The 20291-nt window shown below is 40.8% G+C and overlaps 2 protein-coding genes across 6 annotated transcripts in view; both read left to right on the top strand.

Moving 5' to 3' along the window:
* On the top strand, nt 1-8411 carry rbm44 (RNA binding motif protein 44). Of its 5 annotated transcripts, none has more exons than XM_044365216.1 (21): nt 1-138; nt 603-750; nt 1132-1159; nt 1265-1371; nt 1775-1849; nt 1933-1987; nt 2102-2136; nt 3129-3340; nt 3487-3629; nt 4032-4662; nt 4738-4799; nt 4898-5071; nt 5230-5395; nt 5503-5537; nt 5645-5726; nt 5866-5998; nt 6091-6198; nt 6306-6373; nt 6571-6644; nt 6950-7172; nt 7647-8411. In XM_044365216.1, exons 1-21 carry the CDS (start codon nt 115-117, stop codon nt 7938-7940), a joined length of 2877 nt encoding a protein of 958 aa, XP_044221151.1. In that variant the 5' UTR covers nt 1-114; the 3' UTR covers nt 7941-8411. The 5 variants fall into 5 exon arrangements, with proteins under 5 accessions (XP_044221151.1, XP_044221150.1, XP_044221153.1 ...); XM_044365215.1 differs by having other exon boundaries at nt 3129-3346; XM_044365217.1 differs by lacking the exon at nt 1-138 and adding an exon at nt 214-383 and having other exon boundaries at nt 3129-3346.
* A 99-nt stretch (nt 8412-8510) lies between these two features.
* itgb5 (integrin, beta 5) overlaps nt 8511-20291 on the top strand; it is a 42396-nt gene continuing 30615 nt past the window's right edge. Inside the window, exons 1-9 of the mRNA XM_044365220.1 lie at nt 8511-9495; nt 10279-10364; nt 10590-10797; nt 10907-11156; nt 12080-12248; nt 13674-13832; nt 15542-15637; nt 15751-15840; nt 18127-18261. Coding sequence (XP_044221155.1) covers nt 9417-9495; nt 10279-10364; nt 10590-10797; nt 10907-11156; nt 12080-12248; nt 13674-13832; nt 15542-15637; nt 15751-15840; nt 18127-18261 — 1272 coding nt within the window. The 5' untranslated portion in view covers nt 8511-9416. The remainder of the gene's footprint in view (nt 9496-10278; nt 10365-10589; nt 10798-10906; nt 11157-12079; nt 12249-13673; nt 13833-15541; nt 15638-15750; nt 15841-18126; nt 18262-20291) is intronic.

The following is a 20291-nucleotide window of genomic DNA, read 5'->3' as shown; positions in this document are numbered from 1 at the left end:
GAGCCCTGCAAACATTCACATCCATTGCAACAGGTACCGTATTAGAGGCAAACATCTCTGAGGCGGCTATCCCCAAACGTTGGCAAACTAGGCTAAGCCAAGTCTACCTGCTGCATGGCTAGATACCACTCAACAGAAGTGAGAATTGTTTTTTCTTTATAGTTTGGGTGAACAGACCCTTAAAATAAGGTTCTGTTGTTACTAATAAAAACAACTTGGCAGATTTGCGAGGCATCATGCAGATTGCTAGTTAACGTTAGTTCACCACCACGTCTAAAGGGGTAAACTCATTGAAACTGAAAGAAACAGAAGGCAGATATTTGGTCTCTTTTTCGCCTTTTCTTGTAAATACGTGTATTTAAGTGTATATGTTAACACTACAGGTAACAAGCGTTCAACATTAGTTAGTTTTTTGTTTGGCGCTATCTTTCATGCATAACGTTAGCTAACCGTTGTGTAGCATAGCTAACGTTAACTGTTAACGTTCATTTTTGAGTCTCAGTGGGGTCATACTGTGTTGCTAACTCTGTCGACTTCAACGACTGCTCATTTCAAATCTCAAACGACTTTATTCGGACACTTAACCCATGACTGCTTTTCAGACAGCGTGGCCTTGCTGCCCACTCACATTACCCTACGAGGTGACTGTTCCCAGGCCCTCGTACTTCACGGGTGACTATACGGGCGTGGTGGTGCCTTCGCGGGTGATACCCTGTTTTTACAATACAGTGATTGAAAAGCCAAGTCCAAGTAAGTCCCCAAATACACTGTCATTCTTAAACAAGACGACTGTTTACACAAGAGGGATTTTCGCACTTAATAAAAGACTAACATTATACCCATTTACTTTACTTAAATCAGCGGAATCCTCATTAATTTAAGATTAATTGTGGGATAACTATATTTTTGCACGGTAACGTGAGAACTGGATTGTGGAAGGAAATCTCAGTATGGACAGGAATGATTAATGTAAGAAATATCTGCTCCAGTGTTCATATGGGCACCTACCCGACTATTGCTTTAAGACAGACATGAAAAATTGTGAACCTATCCTTGTTATTAATAACAATTAATAACACAAATCATTGACCAGATTTCATTCATTCATCTGACTGGTTTCTTCATCAACAGAAGAGAACAGAAAGTTCTTTCTGGACAGGTATGGAGCTATATCTTCACACTCTCTGCCCGAACATCTTTGGATAACAAAATTGATTTGCTAACCTATAGGGCTATTGTTCTTTTGCTATTGTTCATCTTACAGGTCTGTGTTTGATTTGGTGGAAGATCATCACTACCTTGCGTTAACTGACCAAAAGCTGCTGGGCTGGTATCTTGGTTTGTCTCCAGAGGACAGAAAGATCATACAAGGTCTGTTTCTGTTGTGCAAAACGGTAAACATAATGTGGGTTATACACATAACACACATAAACTCAAAAAAAGGAAGAGCTAAATATTAACTGGACAATTCATGTTAAGTTTGTGAAAACCTGAACTGCTGATGACAAGTTTACAGCCAGAAGACAATAAATAACAGAACAAAATAAAACAAAAACAGTCAGTTGCATATTGAGACAAGATTATTATGACTGCTACATGGTAGAACTAATAATATTGAGCACTGCTAATGTGGGTTTTAATAGGAGTGCAATGGTAGAAAGAGGAAAGGGGGAATGAGCAATGAAATGAAAATAAGTGTGTGGTTTGTGTGTTTTCAGAAGTGTGAGTTTTATTTCAGCCAAATTTTAAATTTGATTGCTTTGCTTTCTCATAGATGATGGAGGTTTATACCAGTTTCTGCAAAGACATCCTGCCCTGGAACTGTCTAGGCATCATGTTTATGTGAAGTGTAAGTCTGTTAAGCTGCTATAACCTTTTATTAGCAGATGTTCAATAAGAAAAAATGACAGTTTTCATTTACAACCAATGCAGATAACACTGGAGTTAACAGTCCTGCCCAGCCAACCATCACATCCAACAAGCACACGTATGTCTCAATACAGTGAATTGATTACTCTACATTACATGTGTTATACATTACATGAGTCAAGGCTTCATCATTTTACAGTAATACATTGTTGAAACTCTGTTTTGTTCTCAGATCTGGAACATCAGGAGCAAAAAAGTACAGATGTGGTAATATGCAAGTCTCATGCACTGCCAGTGATGGTTTTGATAAAACAAAACCATCTAACAGACTGTAAAGGGATTTATATATATATATATATATGTGTGTGTATATATATATATATATATATATATATATGTGTGTGTATATATATATATATATATATATATATATATATATATATATATGTATGTATGTATGTGTATATATATATATATATATATATATATATATATATATATATAACTTTTTTTTTAATTGCCAAAAATAACGCCAGATATCAATTCATGAAGAAATCAATAGTATTTTGGAGCTTCTGTGCAGCGCTGTTCTGTGAGTCACCCTCTGTGCGTAGCTCCTTTTAAGGAACAGGGCAGTACAGGCTACCGTGTGTCAGTTAATAAATGTTGCAACTTGTCAAGACCACAAAAAGTCACATCTGCTGTTTGGCCAAGTGCTGGAAAAGTGAAGGGCGTTTAGCACCAAAGTTAGCAATAATGGGACACTAAACATAGAAATAGAGAACAGAGAAATGTGTGGCTGTTCACCCCCACCTCCCCCAACCCGCCAGACCAAAGCAGTCAACCTAGAGGAAACACTGGTATTGATGCATGAACTGGTAGCCAGGCCACATGTCCTGTTGTGAGTCATCAGTATAAAAAATTCTGTCTCTTATATGACAAGTGTACATCTTCAGTGCAGCAGATAAATCATTACATCTTGACATTGCCCTACCTGGATGAATCAGATTAGAGTTGAAATTATTAGTTGTTTAATCAATTAGTCTATCAACAAAAGTTAATCACAAACAATTTTGATTGTGGATTTTTTTTTCTTTTTTTCTTTTTCTTTTTTTTTAAAGCAAAAATGGCAGATTTTCAGGATTTTTAGCTCCTCAAATGGGAATATTTTCTACTTTTCTTTGTCTTCTATGATCGTTGACTGAATACCTTTTGGGTTTTGTACTTCTTCAGTTCTGTTTGTTTGCTCCTCTTGCAAGACATGCCCCATAGAAATCTAGAGTTGGAGGAGATGATTCCCAACAAATTGAGGGAGAATTTAGCCCTGCTCGGCTGCAGCAACAGCAGGGGTCAATCACAAAAACAGCCACATGAGGAAATCTGCCCCAAGAAACAGATAGTCCACCTGCAAGATGGCTTCCAAACAGCCTCCAACTGCCCCATCACAGAGAGCCATCAGAAGACACACAAAGTGAGGGTATAAACTGTTTTTTTCTGTGTATGCATTGAGTAGCGAAAGGTATAATATCATTATAGTCCTTAACTGTTTTCATGTTGTAATATACTGTATAATTACCTTTTCTGGCAAATAGAAGAATAATACAGGGTTTTTTCCAGGATCTAGCAGCCATGGCGAGCTTCTCTCTGGACGTGGAGCTGGAGAGATGCAGACAGAGAGGAAAGCCTGAGCTCAGGAGCCAGATTTCAATGGCACAAGTCCAGAGTTCTAACTTCACATGTGCAGAAATCAGTCAGTTACAGTGAGTATGCATATTATGCCTGACACCATGTAATGTATTTATTTCTTGTAGTTTAAGCTTAACCATGCCCACCTAAGTTCTTTTTTTAATCTACATTTTACATATACATACAGCACCAGCCACAAGTTTGGACACACTTTCTCATTCAAGTGAATTGGAAGTTGTGTCCAAACTTTTGACTGGTCTATCTGGAAATCATAAGCTGTCATTGTAATTCATCCCTGTGAAAACTAGTATAGCACTAATATCTAGATGAACCAGGGTAAACCACATCCTACTACAAAAGATATGTCATTTGTTTTCACTTGATTTCACAGCTCTGGTGTCTGTTTATACACATGGATGATCTCATTGTGTAAGATGATTTCATATTGATATGAGCAACATTGTTTCATGTTGCAGGTCTGAATGGTCAACAATTGAGAAAGAGTCTCCTTCTAAATACTACAGCTTGGATAGTATCCGAATGGATGGTACAGAGTACTATGACAAGAGCGTTGTCCAGTCAGGGGAGCCAGAAAAGGACGACTCTGTTTTGGCGTTCAAGGGAATCTCCTCCACTAGGGAGATTCCTGTGCAACCAGTAGAGGACAACTGCTCAAACAAAGGGTGTCAGAATTACATGGTCTATGGTAGTGAGTACACTGTGGATGATGATCAAGCTAGCTCAAGCTTTGAAGATCAGAGTGACAACTTCCATAGCATCATGGAGGAAGATCAGAGTATCCTCGCCTGTCTGCCCAGAGAAGGTCAGAATGCACCTGCCAGCGGCGTTCACTCAGGTCCACTCACTGCTAACAGTGAAGCACCTGTAGCCAGCAGCGAGACCCTGAAGGCTGATCAGTCTCTTATGAAGATGAACACTGTAGAGACGTACATCTCCCCTATGCCCTGTGTTCCTACCTGTGACGTTATGGTCGGCACTGAGCTGACTGAGTGTGTGTTAGCTTTCACCCAAACTGAGGATCCAGCAACAGCTGACAAGCACGTCATTACTGAGGTCCACATGGCTGATCTGGACTATCTTGCTGAGGTAAGGGTGAAACCAGAGAACTGATGTTATGAGTTGCTTCTAGCAAAACATTACACGACTGTTATAACATTTCAGGAATTTACCAAACTCAAGACGGCTCAAGAGAAACCGACAGAGCAAAAAGAGAAAACTAAAAGGTGATGTATCAAACCAAAACATCAGAGATTAGATTTGTTCCCAAGAAATTTCTTCAACAGTTTTAGAACTAATATTTTTTATTTATTTTTTTGTCCAGTCACGGTTGCAAATTGAGAAAGGAATGTGACTGTATCCAACGTGCTCAACAAGCCGAGCTGTGCCTCCTGGCCCTGCAGTACAGCATGTGTAGACAGCACTGCTGGAGACTCTTCTATACCTCTGCTGAGGGAGGTCAACTTCCCCCAATGCATGGAGACATGAATCTATATTGGTCAGATTTTACATGTTTTCCTTTCAGTATAGAAGTTGCTCTTCCACCAAGACAGTTAATGGTTGTCAAACTCTAATTTAATAGATTTATCTAGATGGATTTTTGTAATATAAACTTGGTGACTAGTATGTACTTGTATCATTCTACTCTCACTGTAGGCCAAAGGACCCTCCTGCAAATATTGTGACTGTTCTGCAAAATCTGGAATGTGATTATAATCAGATGAGGGATAAGATCCTGGCAGGGTTTCCTCTGGAGCAGCTTAAGCCTCTTTCTGTTGACTCTGAGAAGATAATCAAAGGAGCAAGTTACATCCCTGCACAGGTAAGATTCTACTAACCCAGTTATCTCCACATATTTAAAACTGGTAGTGATATCAAATATTTTAACCACAGATTTGATAATTGTCTAATTCTGTTGTCCCTGTTTAGATCATTGGTGATGTGCTGGGAAATGCTCCATCATGGTATGTAGGCACATGCATGAATGTCAAATGTTATTCCTTTTCAGTGGTTTAGCAGACTTGGCCTTTGACCTGCTGGAAGCTGTAACATTATCTTATCTTGTGTGAAGGAACTCTCAGCAGACATGGAAACATAAAACACCAAGTGAAGGAAGTGGATATTCTGATGGTGAAAACAACAATGGCTGCCAGGTGTGCTGACAGACTGAGGTGTCAAGAGTTCTGTTAAAACTAAATCCTTAAGCTGCTTGTTGTTGCTTTATTGCTGCTAATTGAACCCAGTTTGGATTTTAGATTGAACAGTGCCAGTGTTCGGTTGATTTCTCTGCAGGATGGTCAGCAGAAGCAAAACTCAGCTAACCAGCTCATAAAGGACAGCTGCAAATCCAGGAGAGCTGTCACTCTAGTCCCCCAAGAAAGGGGTGCGACTTATAATGCACACAAGACAGAAGAAAAGCAGACAAGTAAGCAAAAGCATCTTTCAAGTTTTTTTTTCAGTTATTACTCTGGAAGTGGTTGTTTGAGTCGGTTGTGTGCCATTCTTTGTGGGCTGCAGGTGCATGCGAAGAGCTGAACATGAGCGAGGCATGGTACGACGCAGAGGAAGACCTGGAGCCTGCAGCAGCTGCCGAGATTTCAGAGGAGTCAAAAGATAAGAGAGATGGTACGCAGTCAGTGGATGTAGCTAAAGCCTTACAGGTGCAAACGTGCTCACTTTGAATTTATATTTGGTTAAATCCTCTCCTGGTGATTCTGTTGTTGTAAGCACAGAATCAGCCAGTGAGGAGACCAAGAGCTCGATACTGTGTGTGTCCAACCTGCCCAGTAATGTGACTGAGGTGAGTCCACACATTTCTGCTTCTGAGGGCTAAAAAACAACAATACCATCTCAAAGAAGTCATATCTAGTTAAATATTGATATATGTGGGATATTGGAAATAAAAATTCTCCCTTTGTAATGTTGATTGTCTAACCTTTATGTATTGTAGCCAGCAGAGGGCAGTGCAGGCTTTAAATAAAACTTTGTTTTTGCCAGAGTGATGTGATGCTGTGGTTTGAGAAATACCATGCTTCTGAAGTCAGCATCTCTACTTTAAAGAATGATTTGAGGTGAGCCTCTGCTCTGCTATGTGAGAACATCTAATGTAACACACGTTACTTATTAAATCACCATTGTTTATCGTTCATTATTGTTTCTTCTAGATTCATGAGTTATTACATTAAGCAGTGTTTATATATAATATGCTGCGGTTTCGACTACGTGTGAGGTTTTATTTCCTGTGAAGTTCAGTGATCTATGTTATACTCCTCATCCAGCTGTCATATTTGCAAGAATAAATGTCACAACAGCGATTCTCTTCCCAAATCGTCAAATTTATGTGTAACAACTGTCTCTCACTGGCTGCTTTCTCTAGAGTTGCCATAGTGATGGTAAGTGGCCATCAGTCTGCAGAGGGTGCGGTGACAGATCTGAATGGCTGTAGCATGCAGGGCCATACTTTACATGTGGAGCACATCAACAGGGTCACAGCAGGGAGTCAGGGCCAGGCCTCAGCCTCCATCAGTGAGCCTGAGTCCTTACAGGACCCCACCAAACCACAAACCTCCAAGACTGACTCCAGCAGCACTGAAAGACAGGTGAGAATATGAGGAGTATAGGTCCTTAATGTCGTCCTCTCCATATAGAAACTGATGAGCATTGGTGGAAATGATCAGGAAGAGGAGATGAAATAAAAATTCTGGCATCTTGCATCAGGACTATTGTAGTAATATTTTTTTCAACCATTATTAGCTAATTTTCTTAGTCATATGATAGTAATTTGAATGTCTGTGGGTTTTGGACTTGGTCAGACTAAACAAAGAAGACATTACCTTTGTCTGTTTTTCATCAACATTTTATGAACAAAACGATTCTTTGAGAAAATAATGGGCTTATAAATTGATAATGAAAATAATTGTAAGTTGCTAAAATAAAATAGTTGCCTTGAAGATTAGTTTATTCATTTTACATAATCCTGAAAATGTAAATAACTGTACAAGTTTTTATGATATGGGATTGATTTAACTTCCTGCTCTTTTGTCAAGAAAAATCTGTTCTGTCTTCTCTTCCAGTTGATAACTCAGCCTCCGCTTAGCTCCAGTTTAAAGAACAGGAAGGTGGTCTGCATCTCCCCCACAGCAAAGGGAACCTGTGTGCCCCAACACTACGGCACCATGGGCAGCTTCGATACCCTGATGGCACAGCTGACACAGCGCCACCCAGACATTGGGAGGCAGAGGATTGTGGATGCTCTGATAGAACTGAGGACCAAGCACCAGGGCATCCTCTGCGGCCTGCCCCTCAGGACCATCAGGGAGATGACGTCCGACCTTCTGACCAGGCCAGCGAGTGCCACACAGTTATGAGGAAGCAGTGCTTTACGCTCGAGTTTTTGTTGTTTTTTAGTGGGTGGTGGAAGTTATGTGTTAGAACAGCTGAAGTTTTTCTTTACAACTGATATATTCCAAACACAGAGGAGAAGCAATTAATCTAAAAGGAAGTGAATGTAAACCTCAGCTGAGGTAGAATTGTTTTGGCCTTTTGCCAAGAAAGTCAAGATGCTCTTAAAAAAGCTGTTCAAAAAACTTTATTACAGTTCCCCATAATGTTTGTGTTCACTCCAGGTAGCATCAGATTGTTTTTGTTATTTGGTGAAGGGGTTTTTTTGTGTCTTGCAAAGTTGATACATTTCAAGTTTCAGTCCCTCCTCTGCCAGTGATTCTGCAGTTAAATTAGTTTATATCTAGATATCTAAAGTGGTGTTAATGTCTGCATACAGTTGTAAATGCAGCAGCTTTGTTTGTATTTTATGTCCTCTAAATAAAAAGGATATACATTAAAAGGTTTTATCTTCAGCTTTATGTGCGCCCCTCTCACAGTGTCTGAGCCAACAGCTGTCTGACACATAGTCCTAACTGGATTGAAAAAGCTAAACTGGTATGTTACTGTAGACACGCCGGCCATCAGGAGGAGAAGAGAGCTATGAAACTTAAAATGTTGAATTTTCAGTTTAGGGGTTCAGTGGTAAATAACTTCTATAAGACTGTACAAAATATCATCTTACTGCATTACGATGCTTGTTGATTTAGAGTGCCAGGATGTATCAACAAACAGGGAAAGTGAGCTGCTAATGATTTTGCTGTCGATGGCCTGATAGTTCCTGAACCAGTCCATGAGGGCCACCACTAGGTGTCCGCAACAACTGGGTGCAGGTTGTGCGGGTGTTAACCACAATATGGTGCCGACTGTTCAGCAAAGCAGTGAAGGGGTTAATGTAATCCCTAGTTGGGAATGGGCGGAGATTCCAGCTGGGACTCAAACCGGACACCGAACAAGCAACACTCAAATCTGAAAAAGACAACCAGAGCTTGAACTGTGTGTATTTATTTGATCTAATGACCTTTATTGTTTTCTCTTCCACGTCATCTTTGCACAGACTTTGACCGTATCGGACCGGAACATGAAATCGACGGAGAAGTCTTGGAGTTGCTGGCAGCTATGGGTGAAGTAGTCAGGACGTGGAAGGCTGCAGAGGCGTCCAAACACAGAAACTCATCCGTCTTGAGTTCAACAAGCAGATCAACAGGACGCTGAGGAACGCTCGCTTTCTGCACAGCTTAAAACAATGGAAGACTGTCCCTGATTTCACACGGAGCCTTCATTAAGAGCAGAAAACAAACGCTTCAGTGGAGCTGAGATGGTTTGAGCACACTGTACTGTTGTGGTTTGCTCTGATCATCTGGACTAAATCCAGAGGTCTGATGGTAAAGTGAGAGGATCTGTGTCAACTAAGAATAGAGAAATCTTTTCACATAGCGTCGATAAACACGCCGAGTGACACCATGTGGAGCCCGGGGACGTGGATGTGGCGAGCGGCTGTATGCTGCATGCTTCTGGAAACATTTCTGCACACTGCCAGAGGTAGGACAAAGCCATGATGCCTGCTTTGGAAAAAAAAAAATATCACGAATATCTGCTGTCAGCCTGTTTTTGCAACGACATCACACACTAAGCCTGTGTTTGGAGCTTATACACACGTTCACAGCCACTGTCAACTGGTGCTACATGGAGGCGAGAAAAACAAGACGTTTGATTGTTTGTTTATTGACAGTTTACAGTGAAGGAGACCTGGCTATGAGATGTATATCTATGTATAATTTTATCCATGAAACACTTTTACTGACATGCAAATGCTACATTTTAAAAATAAAGAATTTGTACTGTATAATACAGTTTTAAAATGTCCTGCACATATAGGCTTTACAGCTCTCCACAGGTCTTAATATCAAGGGAATATGAAAGTGATCAAATGCTATTAGTTAGAAAAAAAATCACTATAGTGTCACAAACGCATCGGGTTACCAGAAAAATAGAAACAGCTGTGAATGCATGTTATCTTTGTGAATATTATCATTTTAAATTATTTTTGGCACTGTATAAGAGCAATGGTCATTTTTGTCAAGCTGTGTTATGTGGTGATGTTTTTATTGAACTGTATTCATATTGGAAGATCGTGTCTAAATCAATATAATGCAGTCCAATACAACAACACTTACTAACATGACCACAGAGGTGAATCAACACCTCTCGGATACATTGTCAATAAAACTGAAATAATAATAAACAGAAATACAGTAGTGATTGTTCTTCCATTTCAGTTTCAGCATTGTAAATGTCACACTGTATGATTTTTTTTTTTCTCAGGTCTCAACATATGTATGAGTGGCAGCGCTACATCCTGTGAAGAATGCCTCCTAATTCACCCCAGTTGCGCCTGGTGCGCACAAGAGGTACAGCTTATCTGTCACATTATTATTAGGAATGATACACAGTTGCAGGCACGGTGTTGCACGGAGTCAGAGAAGGGGTGCATGCATGAGTGTGCGTACATATTTCTTTTCCACAGTGGTGACATGATTTATTGTGGTCCGCATGTATCATTACATTTTACTGTTGCTGTTTCTTTATGAGTTACAACAATCAGTGATGCAAGTTTTGTGGCTCTCTTACTTCAGAATTTTTTGAGGGGACGGACTCTGACATCACGCTGCGATTTTAGTCAAAACCTGCAGAAGAGGGGCTGTGAGGGGAGGTTCATCGAATACCCCACCAGCAGCTTCTCTGTCCTGCTGAACAGGCCGCTGAGTTCTAAAGGATCAGGGTCGACCCAGTATGATGTCGTCCAGATTATGCCTCAGAAGGTCTCTCTCAGCCTGCGACCAGGTATGCAGTAGTTCCAATAGTCTAAACATAGAGAGTCTGGGATAAACAGCTCACATGCTTAAAAATGATGGTTGAGTGAGCTAACAGATTCTTTCCACCGGCCACCCAGGGGACCAAACATGGTTTGAGCTGCAAGTGCGGCCGGTGGAGGACTACCCAGTGGATCTCTACTACCTGATGGACCTCTCCCTTTCCATGAAGGACGATCTGGACACCATCCGTAACCTTGGCACCAAGCTGGCCCTGGAGATGGGCAAGCTCACCAGCAACTTCAGGCTGGGCTTCGGTTCCTTTGTGGACAAAAACATCTCCCCCTTCTCCTACACATCACCCAAGTATCAGGAGAATCCGTGCAATGGGTGGGTAGTGGCAGCAGGATTTACAGCACGGTTTAAATGGGATTGTGCCTTGATGACTTTTGGATTCAAAGTCTAAATGGATAGATTGATATTATTGGTATACCAGCCCAATTTAAATGTAGCTCAACTAAACAAACTGTACAAGACTGTATGTGAGATGAACCTTAACAACTCTTCTCTCTTGATGTAAATGTGTCAAAGCAAATGAAAGGGAAATCCTGAAATAATGTTTTACTCTAAGCCCACACATTCTATTTCTGCACATTCATGAATTATATATAGTCAGATATTCTGCAATTGGAGATTTTTCATATTTGATAAAGCAGAGTTCAAAATGGCCCCTCTCCTCCCACACTCCTCAGCCTCGCTGATGCGGGCAAACTGAAAGGGAGCAGAACAGATAGATGGTAAAAAGCTGTGGCACACGATGTTTGCCCCGGAGGTGAGACCGCACTGCACTAACTCGCTGTCCGCCATCGCGCATCACTTCTCATCTAGGTTACGGCCTGTGTTGTGTGCATGCGTGTGTGTGTGTGTGTGTGTGTGTGTGTGTTAGTCACACACACTGGAGCACGGCAGGAAAATGTTAAAGGGATAGATGACGACATTTTGACCCCAGCCCCAGCCCACTTTTGCCATTGCTCACTCCATTAATACAAAATGAGAGAACGGCCTACATTTAGAGCAACTGGATCTTTAAAAATGGATTTTGCGTTTTAAGCTGCTGTCAAAGCAAAATGTACAGTCACTGACCCGTTAAAATAATCCTGCTAGGACTGATGCAAATGTTTCATTAACCTCATACAAATCTGGTCAACTTTTATCATTTTGCGTATACAAGGCCTTTTGCTCCTTTCAATATTGTCCTGATGTGACTTTCCGAGGAAATGTCTGGATCTCTTCCTATCTGTCACCCTTCACAGATACAAACTGTTCCCCAACTGCGTTCCCTCCTTCGGTTTCCGCCACATCCTCTCGCTGACCGACAAAGTAGACCGTTTCAATGAAGAGGTGCAGAAGCAGATGGTGTCTCGCAACCGGGATGCGCCAGAGGGCGGATTTGACGCCATCCTGCAGGCTGCTGTTTGTAAGGTGACAAGTGTTTTTTTAATCTTTTTTTATTCATTCACTATTGAGTTGTCTTAGTCAACGCCCTCTTCCAATGCTTCCTTTTAGATGACCCCCGACTGCAGTCAGTGACAGCACACATTTAGTTCAGTTGGAGGGAAAAGCTCCTATGAAACTACTGAGATTCCCCCCTTGACAAGCAACTGGCCTATTTGCCTGTTAATTAAAAGCACCAGGGGGGATAGACAGGAAGTGCAGTCTGGTGCAGCTGGTTAAACATGAGGACGAGTCACTCGCAGGCCCAGTCATATCCCTGTTTTCCTCCGCCAATTTAATTGTTTTCAACAGGAAGAGAATGACTCCCTCCAAGTAGCTCCTGCCTTGTAATTTACTCGAGCTGCACTATTTCAAACACACACTAGTTACTAGGAGGCTGGGCTGGTGCTGTCCGAAAGCCTGATTGATCTGGGCTATTCTAATTTTATACTGTAAGTCAGGTTAGCCGTTATATATGAAGGGTTTCAACATGAATATGACTTAAGTTAGTTGCTTTATTAGGAGATAAAGCAGAAGATGAGTTAATTATTAAAATAGCCATGCTCGTGTGGATCTTCAAATCCATACGGAGGGGAGTGCTTGAAGCAGACTGTTATGATTTATCATCATGACAAAGTGAGAATCCTGCGGGAAATTATTTGTACTTCAGTTCTTTGTTGAAATTACTTTTTAATATTCTTGCCTTCTCTATGAGTTGAACACAGTTGGTCTCCTTGCAACGTAATTGCTTCCTTTGTACAGTATAACCTCAACAACAGGAAATAGTCGTCAGTAGACGTCAAACCAAGGGTACACAGTCCAACAGTCCAGCCTTCTCAGACATGTTTCCTTCTTAGCTGAATAGTTGCTATAGTTCCGCCTCAAACAGTCATAGAAGCCTCTGATAGGGACGTCTCTCACAGCCCTTTTGTATACTGTACAGGTTAAATAATGGACAATGGAATTTTAATAACCTACTCCTCACTGGTTGAAATGTTATGTTTCTTTAGTGTCAGGCATTAGTCAGCACTATGTGAAACGCTCATTCTGCTGCTGCCTGTTGTTTCCTATTGATAATGCCTGGGCCTGCTGCAGAAAGCTCTGGCTGTTGTTACACTTTCACTGTTTTTGTGTGTGTTTGGATCAGTGGTTCCCATGCTTGTGTAGAGTGGTAAGTGGTAAAGTGTCCAGAATTTGCTTTTAGTGAAATAAAAATAGATTTACACATGTGCAGATATATTGTTTCTATCATCTATTCTAGGAATGCCTCCCACCATATTTGCTCTAATCACATTTCCAGATCATCCTTTAGTGTAATCCTACCAACCAAACCGAAGTAATAGTAATAAAGTTGTGAGAAGGATCCCAAAAAACATCTCCTGTGTGTCATAACCTACTATGCCTTGTAAACAGGAGGAGATAGGCTGGAGGAAGGAGGCCTACCATCTGTTGGTGTTTGCCACAGACGACGTGCCACACCTTGCTCTGGACGGCAGGCTGGGAGGCCTCGTCCAACCTCATGATGGACAGTGCCACCTCAATAAGAACGAGTACAGTGCTTCAACTAAGATGGTAAGAGGAGCTTCCCCAAGAAACTTAAAACCTGGAATTTAGGGACTTTTCTAGTTTTTATTCCAAAGAAAGACTTGTATAGTTCAGCTTAAAGGTGGAGTCAGTGATTCTGGAGCAAGATTGTTGACATTTGAACTAAACTAACAAAAAAATACCTCAGCCCCCAAAATTTATTGACGTGCATTGCCAAGGCAACGACACTTAACATCTGAGCTAGCTGACCATAAAACAAATATGGCAGAATCCAGAGCGATGCGTCAGCTGGAGAGACCCTTCTATTCCTCCCACACATTATCACGAGCGGAGAAAAATGTTGTCTCATGTCCATCCACGCGCTCCGCCTTTCTGCAGCTTCTCCACTTCTCACTCGACCTTCGTTCAGCATCTCTGTCCACAGAAGCAACCGTCTGTCAGCTGCAGCTTCTGGGGGAGCTGAGAGGCCAGCTGCCGGACAAACCGCCTTCACTGAGCTGACCGGCAGAAGAAATATAACAGAACCAAAACAGTTTTCATGTCAGCTACAGGGCAAACGCTCCCCGCCGATTGGCCGCAATAAGTGTTGTGTGGCGCGGACCGAACCACTTTGTTTGTTTCCCATTTACAGAACCTGTGCTGTGTATGAATATCGGACTTTTTTCAGCGCACACACAGAACGGACAGCTAGCGGACAATGAGGAGACAATAGCTGCGTATTGGATTAGAATCGCTGACTACACCTCTACGTACTGTAAAATGAGGCATTTTTCGAATTCTTGTTCAACCAGGCAACTTGAGTAACAACAAATGCTTATTAATAGCAACAGTGTTTGGTAGTAATTGTCGAGGGAGGAACCAATACACACTTCAACACCTGGAGGCTGCCTAGTAAAACCACAGAAACCGTTGACTTGTAAATACACAGTTCAAGAGTACATACCTCACCTACATATCAACCAAACTCTTCCAACTGACACTTAAGATACCAAAGAATAGTTTTGATATGAGATATAACGCCAATCAGGAGCCAGTAGATTTTTTTTAATTAGATGCAGTAAATCACACAAAGAATGTCTTTGACACATGATTAGTTTATACAAGGTCTGAAGAAGCCAGAGGACTAATGCAATAAAAATGGATTAATATCATATGAATGGCACCGTGCTCCCATTTAATGTCTTCCTGGTTTATTTTCCTTATTTCAAAAGACTAGTCGATAGTGTTATCATACAAGAGCTACAGTATAGAAATATATTTGTTAAAGGAGAGAATTTATCTTGAATACACATTTATCTTGGACTTCTGCCCTATAATTCCTAAATACTTTGACCCCAGGAAGAGATGGAGAAATAGAATCCAGTCAAACTGTTCCCCATTTCTCTTTTGGAGTTTGACCATTGATACAAATCACTGGAAGTATTTTTTCTTGGTCCATCTAAAACAGAAATCTCAGTATTTACTGAATTGTGTCCAGTCACAATAACCACATCTCTCACTGCAATCTGGACTTCTAGCGGACTTCTTTATTTGTGAAACTGAAATGTGATCTTGCCTAAAAGAAGAAACCACACCAGCTTTAACTCCGGTGTCAAAAGGTCAGCAGACAGACCAATGTAAATACAACACTGGGGGCAGAACAGCAACCACATCCGTTGGCGTAGCTTCCTTACTATATACGGCATATGTGGACATAACTACCCATAACTCCCCATGTTTTCTCTCTCTATTTACAGGACTATCCCTCTCTGGCACTTCTGGGGGAGAAACTGGCGGAAAATAACATCTTTCTCATCTTTGCAGTGACAAAACGGCTTTACGTTATTTATAAGGTACTTTAATTTTGCCCTTTTTGTCTTTGTGGCTCAAAGATCAAACACTTTTCCCATTTCTGTAGAACTGAAACAACAAATATTATCTCTTTTTATTTCATGTCTTTCAAAAGAATTTTACTGCACTCATACCTGGAACTACAGTAGAAATCCTGGACCAGGACTCTAAGAATGTCATTCAGCTGATCATCAATGCCTACAATGTGAGTAAAGAAAATCTGTGCCGGCATATCTGTCAGTTTCCTGTTTATGAGTTTGTGTGTGAGAGAGTCAACACAGATGGATTTTGAGAAGAAAGATAAGAAGAGGGGGAGGAAAATGGAGGGAAATTCTTTAAAGTGTTTCCCACTACTGTGACAGTTAATGAGCCTCCAGCTGACATGGCTGGTTGCACAAAAGCTGGTTTTCTCATTTCGGTGGAGCAACGTGAATGTGGTTTTAACAGCTGACTTTGTAGCCATTTAGATTTTTTCCAACAGTTATTTCTTTTAAGGATAATGCATAAAAATTTAGTTGATTAATTGATTAGTCAACAGACAATATTCCATGTTTTAAATAAATAAATAAATAAATAAAATAAATCAGATATATTTGGGTTTGGACTAAACAAGCAATTTGAAGACATCGACCCATAGAAAATGGGATGAGAGTTTATTCCTATTTTATTACATTTTGTTAAACCAAATGATTGATCAGTCATTGACAAAATAATGCAAAAATGAATCAGTAATGAAAATAATCATTAATTGTAGCCTTGTATTGGGAGAGCTGCGCTGAAGGCAAAAATAATATCATTACCTGAGTTAAACCTTGAGAGTCGGAGCCAGTGAAATGCATTTTTGCAAAGTAGCATCGATGCTACTGTAATACACTTTGAATGACTAATGTACAATCTGTTACTGGTTATAAATCGCAAAAAACAGTGACGGCAGCTTCACTTAGTCCAACAGTAGGAGGTTCACTGTCCTCCAGTTCTTCCCCCCTTTCACTTCAGGCTTGATGCTGCAGCAGCTAATCATCCCGCGCTTTGAAGAACTTTGGTTCTTTGTTTTGTGATGATGATGATGTAACACACCGGTAGTGCTCAGATCTCTGGTCTAGTTAGAACTTATACAGTACCAGTCAAAAGTTTGGACACACCTTCCCATTCACTTGAATGAGAAAGCGTGTCCAAACTTTTGACTGGTACTGTATATCAACAGAATTCAATTTAGTTTATTAAAGCTCTTATATGGAGGTTTAAATGGCTTTAAGATGTCTTTATGCAGGAGTTTGAACTGATTATAGGTGACTTAAAGCAGGCCAATTTAGGAATAAAGAAAACAGTGGTGGGAATATAAGCTAGATGTAGATGAGTGTTACTAATAGACACATATGAACTAATAATGTTTAACGTATTGGGTAATGAATGAATCACATTATTCTCTGGTATGTAGCCCGCCCCCCCCTCTGTCTGGCCTCTAAACTGATCCCTGATGTTCATCTTATCGCCTGCCTTAAAAACCTTTTTGTTTTGTTTTTTTGTGCTTTTTGAAACCAAAGAACTCGATCGCATGTAGTCAACCTTTCCCTAAATGTTTTCCTGTGTGGTTGTTCAGATTTTTCCTTGCCTCAGTCAGGAGGAACGGCATCTTGTTTTGGCCCGTGGCGGTGTATTCTTCGGGACAGAAACTTGTGTCAAACGCAGACTTGACGTGCTCAGCGTGTGGGAGTGAGCTTGAATGAAGCGCTTTGACTCACGGTCTTATTAACATTCCAGCTGCCACATTATATCCACCACGCTGGGGTTGTTAGTTAGATAGGCTTTGCCAAATACTGCGAGGTTACGTTGTATAACCAACTCATTTTTCCCCCAAGTTTGATTGTGGCACAAAGCTGCTGCTTGTTGTGATTGTGTTCAGGGTCAAATAAGTGTAAGTGTGTTTGAGAGAGAGAGAGAGTGAGTGAGGGAGGGAGGGAGGGCATGTTTATCCATGTGCACCGAATACGATCCTGATTTATCCTTGACACAGTTATGTCACAATAAATGTGCATGAATGACTGCAGATTGGGTCTGCATACAGTATGTTGCACAGAGCCAGATGCAGAAGGCGTTGCAGACATCGATGGTATTTCACATTCACACACGTATGACCTGCATCCATGCACAGCGCTTGTGGTTTTGGTAAGACTGACTATAAAAATGTGTGTAACCAGGGCAGTGCATTCCCTATGTTTCGCTCTTTTCCACTCTGTTCATGCATGTAAGCAGAGTCGCATGCATGAAAAGACAGACTGAGGTGGTTTCAATATATAGATTTCTATCTGGGAGACATCACTGAAGAGGGTTTACTGTATGTTCACAATGATAATTGCTAGAAATCCCTGGTGCGCTGTCGCAGCAAAGCCTGAAAGGTTTTCTTTTACTGTGCAATAAAAGTAATCTCATTTGAAAACCTTTATCCTCTGTACCAACAAACTATATGTCCTCCTGGCTGTGTTCTCCTCAGAACATCCGTTCTAAAGTGGAGCTGACAGTGTGGGACCACCCGGAGGACATCAGCCTTTCCTTCACCGCCACCTGCCAGGATGGACAACCGCTGCCAGGCCTCAGGAAGTGTGCCGACTTGAAGATTGGAGACACTGTGAGTCTATGTCCACACTCCCCCGTCCAGCTCATCTCACACCATGAATGTTTTACGCATCCTGTTGATCCAGGAAAACGTGGAGTATTTTAGCAGCCTGGTTGTCTTCACCTACGACATTTTAGTGCTTTAACGGGGCTTCAAGATCTCTTCTAATGTATACTCAGCAGCAGAGAGGATTTAGTGATTTTTGTCATCTTCAAGATGCCTGGTTTTGAATAAATTACATTTTCCATGAATATATTTGGCTCAATGATCTTCTGAAAGCAGCAGATCGTCAGCCGCATGCAGTTTTCAGTTTTGACCTATAAGCTTCAAGCTGTTCAGGTTATATTATTGTCCTAGAAAAACATACACTTCCATGACTCTATTTGTGAATTATTTTACTGTTATATGTGTATAATTAAGTTTGCATATGACATTATAATTGGATAACATTATCTAGCCCTCCTTCTATGACTGTATTTTTGCAACAAGCTTGATTGAGACACTTGAAAAATTGTTTTGTTTTTGTTTCGCAATAATGAATTCTCCAGGATCGTTACTCTCACTGCATCCGTTCACGTGCAGGTTAAAAGTATGTTTCCTCATTTTTACTGCAGCAAACGTGACAGAAATGTAATGCTAGAAAATGCAAGATGCGGTTAAGGATCTGAGAGGGTGCGGCGAGGGATTTCAGGAAGTGTAACTGAGTTGTGAAGATGTGAGAAGAAACTACTTTCTCTGTAACTTAAAATTTACTGAAACCTGTAAAAAATACTGTCCACATGCACAGGTGTTTTGCTACAGATACAAATTCCATTGCATGAGTGCTCTGGGGTTTCACAAAAACGTCTTCATATTTTTCAGCAGAAGACAATAATTATGCAGGTGAAGACAGCGTAGCACACAGGAGAGGACATGAACCTTTACTACTGGAGAGGTCGTAACTCTGTTCGACAACATCTCTCTGCCTGGTGAAGGCTGCAGATTTGAACCAGGTTTCAATTCTCACACTGTGGACAGATTCATTATAGAGAAGTTTATCTTAGGTGTGCCTTAGAAAACTGTACTGATTTTTATTTGTCAGCCTAAATTCACTCATCCTAGTTACTATATTATCATAATCCCAACCCTAGCAACATGAGAAAGGAAATATCTTGCACTGATGTATTTAAGAAAAGTCATTGTTACATTTATTATTCCCAGGGTGAATGTGAAGCTTTATTCTGGTGTAGATTTTAGGTCATATCATCTAGCCTTAATCATTCTGACCCATGCTCAACCCTCACAGATAATGATTAAAGAAAGAAAGTTGTGACTTGGCAGTCTGGGACGAATGCAGTGTGACCTTTGTATCTTCTTAGAACGAGTTCCTGTCTGATGAAATCTAACTGAGATGTGGGGGAGGGAGTTGATATTTCTCTTCACTGTTACCAAAGAGACAGTATTGGCGCACGTGAAGAAAAGTAGCCACAGTAATGAAAGTCACCGTGACTAACTGACTGTAAACCTCTGTCAGCTCTACTTTTGACTCCAGGATGCAAGTGTTTCAGCTCACAATCTCTCCCTGCCTCAACCAATTTCCTAGTTTTTCCTGTAGGTGTGGATCTATGCAGTTTAATAATTAATTTGACTGATTTGTAAATTGTATTTAAGTGCTAGGTAATGCTCGTCTATCAGATAAGTACTAGATTTATTATCACACAACTCTCTTGGCAGAGATTGCTCCCAAGGGAATATTTGCTCCTTTGCCTCTCAGCTGGTTTTAGTCAAGAGTGGGAAAAGCTATCTATGGGAAAAAGTTAAAGTCTGTCCTTAGGCGTTCAGACCAACAACAAGACCAAGACAACAAGACAAAAATGCAGGATCGTCCAGTAAAAATATTGAGCTTGGCTGAACTTTTACCTTGCAATTGTCAATGCTGAGGATAAAATTGATTGCTCCCATCTGTGATAACTTTCCTGAGTTGTGAAAACCTGTTTCGTTATTTTAGTTTCAGTGTTTTAAACTGCTGCGCTGTGTTTTGGTGTCTGATACTCAAACTCATG

The sequence above is a fragment of the Thunnus albacares genome, chromosome 11 (assembly GCF_914725855.1).
Source record: "Thunnus albacares chromosome 11, fThuAlb1.1, whole genome shotgun sequence".
Lineage (NCBI taxonomy): Eukaryota > Metazoa > Chordata > Actinopteri > Scombriformes > Scombridae > Thunnus > Thunnus albacares.
The sequence above is the reverse complement of the archived record's forward strand: the minus strand, read 5'-3'. Positions and strand labels throughout refer to the sequence as shown.